General features: G+C 45.4%; 1 protein-coding gene across 1 annotated transcript; it reads right to left on the bottom strand.

Moving 5' to 3' along the window:
* Positions 1-1,854: 1,854 nt before the first annotated feature.
* On the bottom strand, positions 1,855-3,969 carry LOC146502075 (cytochrome P450 2K4-like). The gene is made up of 5 exons (XM_085134260.1): positions 3,868-3,969; positions 3,530-3,671; positions 3,246-3,430; positions 2,666-2,807; positions 1,855-2,581 (listed from the first exon to the last, which is right to left on the bottom strand). The coding sequence occupies exons 1-5, from the start codon at positions 3,958-3,960 to the stop codon at positions 2,397-2,399; spliced, it is 747 nt and encodes a 248-aa protein (XP_084990386.1). The 5' UTR covers positions 3,961-3,969; the 3' UTR covers positions 1,855-2,396.
* Positions 3,970-6,693: the final 2,724 nt, after the last annotated feature.

Below are 6,693 nucleotides of genomic sequence, written 5' to 3'. Positions count from 1 at the left end.
AAATGCACAGCTAGCTCTCTCTCTCTCTGTACTTCAAGAACAGTTTCCCGTCTCAAATCTCTGTTTTCTGTATTATTCATTCACTTATTACCCACCAGTCTACTGTTGTTTACAGCGCTGTTGGCAGCTGTCGTCTTCTTTTCTTTTTCTTTTTTTCACTTAAATGACCTCGGACAAGAAAGCCTATTTTTTCTGTTGTTCAATACTGAAGAAATTTAAACTTTATATGCAGAACATTGCAGAATATTTTTAAGGTTATCTGCTATAAAAAGCCAGACCATCTCCTTCATGTTTTTCTGTGTTTTATTCTCAGTTACAAAGGCATCTGCTGTGATGTTCACAATTCTGATGAAGTCTCACATGTATCAGTACTGATAAATGATCAGAATTATAATATTTCTGACTGTCTGAGGCTAAGTTGAATTGAATCAGGACTTTGAAAACCGGAATCGAATGGATTATAGAAATCAGTGATGATACCCAGCCCTAGTGAGCAGCCTAGGCACGACAGAAGTGGATGTAGCTGTAATAAGAAAATAACTATTGATAACTTTTCTGTTAAGTTAAGGCCTGATCCTTCTGAAATTCATAGCCAGTGCTCTGACACTGTGTCATCAATCTTTGAATGCTGAAAAAGCACAGTGTATCCATAAAAACACATTATATGCTGTTATGCTATATGCTATACCGGTTCGCCCATGGCAAAAAGTTAGTCTAGAGCCCTGTAGATACTATCACATTAAATGTGATAGTATTGTTCTGTCTCTCAGGATGTGAATATGACTGTTATTTTATAGTATCTTGTATTTCAGTGCATTGTATTTCTCTCAGAGGTCTCTTCTTGTATCATCGTGTTATGAATGTGTGTGAATGATAGATACAAAGTACTTATGCATGTATAAATGGGGCAATGAGGCAAATTGCATAAAGTGCTTTAAGTGTTCAGGTAGAGTAAGTGCTGTATAAGAACTAGCATTTACTAAAAATCTTAGATGAGTTTAAATCTCAGTAACGTTGACTTCAAAGTCAAGGTCAGAGGTCAAGCTTTCTGAAATTCTTGTGAATGTAATTACTCGGAAACAAGGTGATACAGGATTTTGAAATTGATACCAAAGGTGAATATGAGGAGGCTGGGAAGGTAGCACTGGTAATTTCCAGTATTTTTAGGATCATTGTTGTTTCGTATTTCTCACTGTGTATCATTGTTATTCAAAGTGTCTTGGGTTACGTCCACACGTACACGGGTATTTTTGAAAACTGAGATTTTCCGTTTTCGTTTTAAAAAATAATCCCGTCCACACGTAAAGGCAGAAATGAAGGAAAGCGCTGCTAGGAACATGCCAAAGCAACAGGTGGCGACATATTCCTAACCGTGCAGAAATGTTGGCCAATCAGAAGTCTAGAAGCCTCGGTGGGAAAACGTAGAAAAAGCTGGGGCATAGAAGCAGAACCAAGTCGTATGTGTGGAGGGACAGTAACTGTGTGTGTATATGTAAGCATTTAAACACTGCAGAGAGTACAATTAACAGTAATAGTATTGTAGAAATTCATTTCACCGAAACAATAACGTGGCGCACAGTGTGACGTCAAAAAATGCACACACCTTTGACGCTGCGTTTTCGCCGTAAACGCAAAAACTGAGTTTTCAAAAATATCCACCCTGGCCGGAGTTCTTAAAAATATCCATTTTCAGTGACCAAAAATGCCGTTTACGTGTGGACGAAAGGTGCAAATGCATAGAAAAATCTGCGTTTTCAAAAATACCCGGGTACGTGTGGACGTAGCCTTGCTCCACCTCATGGCAAAATTGACAAATTCTATGATGTCAGAAACATTTAAATACATTTATAACAGTAGCACAAGTGAAACTCACATTGCTTGGAACAAGTCACTTCTCTGACCGCAATGGAGTCACCATGCTCAATTAACACATGTATGCAATGTACAAGAAAATCCACCTGAGAACTTGGTTGAAGTTAAAGATATATTTGGTTGTTGGTTGATACAGAAATACCACACCTTTTTATGTACCGACCTGCACACTTTGTTAGTTACATTTTGCTTTATTTCAGCTGCATTCTACATTTATCTCTGCTTTAACCAGCTCCTAAAGATGAAGATTATAATTGATTATCATTAGTTCACAGATCAATTTTTCTTTCCACTCACTCATCGATTCATTTTCTTGTGTTTAAGTGTACATTTTTATTCAAGCTAATTGACATGAATCAAAAATATCCTTACAAAGCTCCTTGTGGTGCTGCAGGTTTCTCAAACTGATTTTGCTTGCTTAAAGAAGAATCAAGGAAACACCACCCCTTCTACCCATTTCATTAGCAGCTTGTTTTATATAAAGGATTTCTTGTTTAGAATTAATTACATCAGCCCACTGTGTCTCACAAGGGGACAGCACACAGTTTAACATTTGAAGGGTTAAGGATGCGACTATCAGATGGTGATAGAAGCAGTTCATCCTCTGAAACTCCAGGTGGAAAAGTAATTCGGAAGCGCTGCAGAAGGGTGGTGAAGAAGATGAAGACTTCCATCCTGGCCAGAGTTGCTCCGGGACAAACCCTTTGACCTGAAATAGAAAACAACAAAAAAAAATATATGCTAGATTATGTCTGTGAGTAGAGTGGGTCATGACAAGAAGTTGATTACAAACCTGCAGAAAAAACCATGAAGGCATCACGATGGATAAACTTTCCATCTTTGTCCAGGAAGTGTTCCGGATAAAAAGTGTACAGTTTCTCCCATTCACTCTCATCAGACAGAACAGAAAACAGGAAAGGATACACAGCTGTCCCCTGTTGAATACACAAACCAAACTTTTTTCCTCCCTTTTTTAATATGTATTTACAGGATATTACACAAAAATCAAATATTTTTAACTGCGACTTAAAAACAAAATTTCATCTGGGACAAAATGAGTTTTTGATGAAAACATACTTGATTCATTTAATCTAGCTTAAAAAAAAAAAAATCAAGCTGATGAACATTTTTCACACTGTTGTATTCTATAAATATTGATCACAGAATATTTCCTCCTTGATGCTGGAACACTAGCTTACTACTGCAAATTCCATGAAATGTTGATCTTCAATTTGATAATCAAACACTGAGAGAAAGAATCATTCAACTCCCTTTTTCCACATCTGTGACGATGTTTTAGTAATCAAAAATATGATTATTTTTTAAGCTTCAATATATAATAAACACATCATTTGTGTTCTGATATATTTTGCCTTCTTAATGAAGTGACCTCTAAAGGTAATGTCCTGTGAAGTTCTGTGAGGAAGCCCCAGGGGAGCAACAGCTGCTAGCCTTTGTGTCTCATGGATGACAGCATTGGTGAAAGGCAGCTCTGTCCTGTCTTTAAACTGAACCTGACGATCTCCCACTACACTGCTTAGCTCCTCCCGGACCTTCTCTGGAAGATGAAAGGGCTCGAAGGATGTAATAAATCTGACTTCAGTGTAACAGAATTTTTTGTTGTTGGCAAGCACTTTGAACATTTACAGGTTCTTACCCTGTATCTTTGGATACTTGGCCATAAGAAAAAGTCCCCATGTGATTGTGCGTGCTGATGTTTCAGTGCCAGCAGCAAATAAATTCATTATTGTTATCAAGAGGTTTTCACTGTGGAAATGACTGGTGGTAATTCCAGATTTCTGCGTATAAAACCAGTAGTTATTCAACAGCTGAAGCTTTTGATTATGACACCGAGTCACATTGCTGTGTTAAACAGATTTCTATTCACCAGTTGGGCAGAAACACCACCACGTTAGGATAACATGTTCACATTATCGCTATTGCTCTTTAAAAAAAAGAAACAATATCAGCATTGTATAAATTATGTGTTCTCACCTCCAAATTGTCTTGGTGAATCAGAAAGGCATCCACAAATCCTCTGCACATCTTTGGATCGAGAGTTTCTTCCAAATGACTCACCAATTTCATCTGTTGTTCCCTTTTTTTTTTTCTTTTTTTTTTTGCCTGTCCCGTTTGGCTCTTTTGCCATCAGAATTATTGTCTAAAGGCGAAGAAAGATGCCCAACGGATTTTCTTTACCAAATTGACCATCCCAGCTTTGCTGTAATGGTCCATTTGATTCACCTTTTATTCTTTATTTTATTTTCACTTGCTGAATACGGGACAGACTTGACTGGGGGAAAGAAAAGGGAGAAAGAAAGAGGGAAAGAAAAACAGTTGAGAGGAGGGACGGGGGAGAAGGGCAAAAAACAAAAACCAACAGAATAAGCAGAAAAAAAAAAAAATACATATATCGATCACCTGGATCACCTGTTGAGAAAGAAAAAAGAAAACAAGCAGAAGAAAACGAGAGTAATACAATAAACAACATCACAATGATATATGAGAATATGACAGTAAATACTAAATATTAAACACTATTGTGCAGCACGTAAGATCGACAGCACAGTGTGCATTGAGGTAGGAGCCAAAAAAGGGTGTAGTTTGTGTGTGTGATCACCCGTGTGTACACCTGTGAGCATGGACGCGCTTGTTTTCTTAAAAGGTTCCCTCATGTAATGATCTGCTAGAGGGTGTGGGGGGCCACTGCCCCGTCCTCCAGGGCATGAAGCAGGTATGGAGGAGATCAAAACTCCAGACATCCAGAGGCCCTCAGAACACAAGAGACCAAGGAAGACCAGCAGAGGGGCAGCCGTGCCACTGTCCCAGAAAGAGCTGAGGAAAGTCCCAGATGAGGGGTCACCCAGCAGCCACGGAGCAGAAGCCAGGGGGGGTTGCAGTGACGTGCCCGTGAGCTCCGCCGGCAGCCAGCTGTGCCTGAGTGACCGAGCCACAGGCCGAGAGGCCGGGGGCACCCCACCTCCGAAGTGGCCCAAGCGAGCCCCAGGCTCCAGGCCCCGATAAGCAGCCGCCAAGGAGTGAGCCAGTGTGTACCCGGACGCCCACCCCCGGACACAAAGAACCACCAACGCACCGATGTCTGAGGGAGTCCGCCCCCGGCAGGGGAAGTGGTGGGGGGAGATAGGCCTCCAAACCCTGGAGGGCCTGAGCTGTCCTCGGAGAGGTAGCGTCTGATACCCAACCTGACATATGGACACAGACATACAGGCACACACAGATACAAACATCCATTCCCACCCTCATGCTCTCATATGCACTTACTCCACACTCAACCAACGTGGAGACAGACATAAAGAGACGCTGTACACACAATCACACTCCCCAAGCGTACTCTACGAACCGGGTCTAGGTACCCTTGCCCCCTGGAGGGGGGAACCGCACCCAGACCCAGGTTGTGTTACCCTTTTCCCTGCGGTGGGGAGAAGCAGACCGCCCCGACTCCGCAGCAGCAGGGAGGCCCCACATTCCGGACCCCAGTCGGACGGCCAACTCCTCCTCCTAGCCCCCCTGCTCCAGCAGACCGCAGAGAACGAGGGTGAGAGAAGACTCCTAACCTCCCTCTACCCGCTCATTGTAGTGTTGATGTATGTGTGTTCTAAGGTGCATTTAAAACCCAGGAGGGCATGGAGCTACCTGCCAGAGAGCAGCAGGTAAGCGCATAGTCCCTCCTGCTAGCCCTCAATGTCTACGTGTATTTAAAATTGAGAGGTGGGCAACGACGCCAGGGGTGAGGTGTACACCCTGATGGTAATTGGGATTCCGTGTAGCGTGCCCACCCCCAAGATCCTATATGTATGTGTAATGAGAGTGTGAGTAATGTGAATGTCTAAGTTGCGGGATAAAATTGAGGCAGAGGCAGCCAGAAGGGGACGGGGGGTGGGGGGGGTTACCTCCTCTGCACCCTGGTGACACACCCCTACTCCAAGGCCCTGCATGTGTGGGTGGTTGTGGTGGAGCGGGAAGAGGGAGGCAGCTGGAGATGGGGAGGGAAGGAAGGGAGGGGCAAGTGACCCCTCCCTGGGGCCAGCTCCCCCGCTGACCCCAGTAGGCACCCCCATACTCCGTGACCCGCCAGGGAAGGGGGGCCCAGGCCCATCCGAACCGGGGCCCAGTGCAGCGGCGCCGCCCGGCCCCACAGAGCCCGGGGCAGTCCACCCAACCCCACCACAGAGAAAACTGCACCCACCCCATCATCCACTCATCTTCCAAACTACATAAGACAATAGACGCCCAGGCTGAGATCTTCCTCCACCTCTCCTGTATCTCCCCCTCCTGCAGAGAGAGTTCCTGAGAGAGGAAAGGTCCTGCAAGATGTGACAACCCCCCCCCCCCCCCCAGTTGAAGAGCCCCCCAGGTGACTCGGCGCACCGGCGGCACCCTGCGCCAGTGGTGGGCCCCCATATACCCACCGGCCCACAACCCCGGCAACACACCAACCAGGACCCAGGCCCCCGAGGCCCGGCCAGGGCCCCAGGCCAGAGCCGGAGCGCCCCCAGAACCTCACGCCCGTCCCGGACCCACCCAGGGGCAGCCAGGCTACCAGGTCAGTAACCCCCGTCCGTCAGCACAGACCCTCCCCTAGCCCCGCTGCACGTAGCCACGAGGGAACCGTCACCTAAGAGCCAACAGAGCCCCTAATTGGCCATGACTGCTACCCCGGGTTGAGCCCCCCAAGGAAGATGCTCCCGGGGAAACCCCCGACGCCCTAAGCCTGACCCTACCCCCACACCAATCACAACAGTGAAGGCGAGACCAAAATATGACCCCCCACCCCCACTAGGTGATGGAGCTGATCAGATG

This window comes from Neolamprologus multifasciatus, chromosome 15 (assembly GCF_963576455.1).
Source record: "Neolamprologus multifasciatus chromosome 15, fNeoMul1.2, whole genome shotgun sequence".
Taxonomy (NCBI): Eukaryota; Metazoa; Chordata; class Actinopteri; order Cichliformes; family Cichlidae; genus Neolamprologus; species Neolamprologus multifasciatus.
Note: the sequence above shows the minus strand (reverse complement) of the source record. Positions and strands in the feature narration are given on the sequence as shown.

Excerpts from the sequence above, each read along its gene's own strand:
- LOC146502075 (XM_085134260.1), bottom strand. The coding sequence starts at position 3,960 with ATGAAATTGGTGAGTCATTTGGAAGAAACTCTCGATCCAAAGATGTGC. Across the intron at positions 3,431-3,529 it reads CAAGTATCCAAAGATACAGG|AGAAGGTCCGGGAGGAGCTA; the intron begins GTAAGAACCTGT and ends TTCATCTTCCAG. Across the intron at positions 2,582-2,665 it reads CTTCATGGTTTTTTCTGCAG|GTCAAAGGGTTTGTCCCGGA; the intron begins GTTTGTAATCAA and ends TTTCTATTTCAG.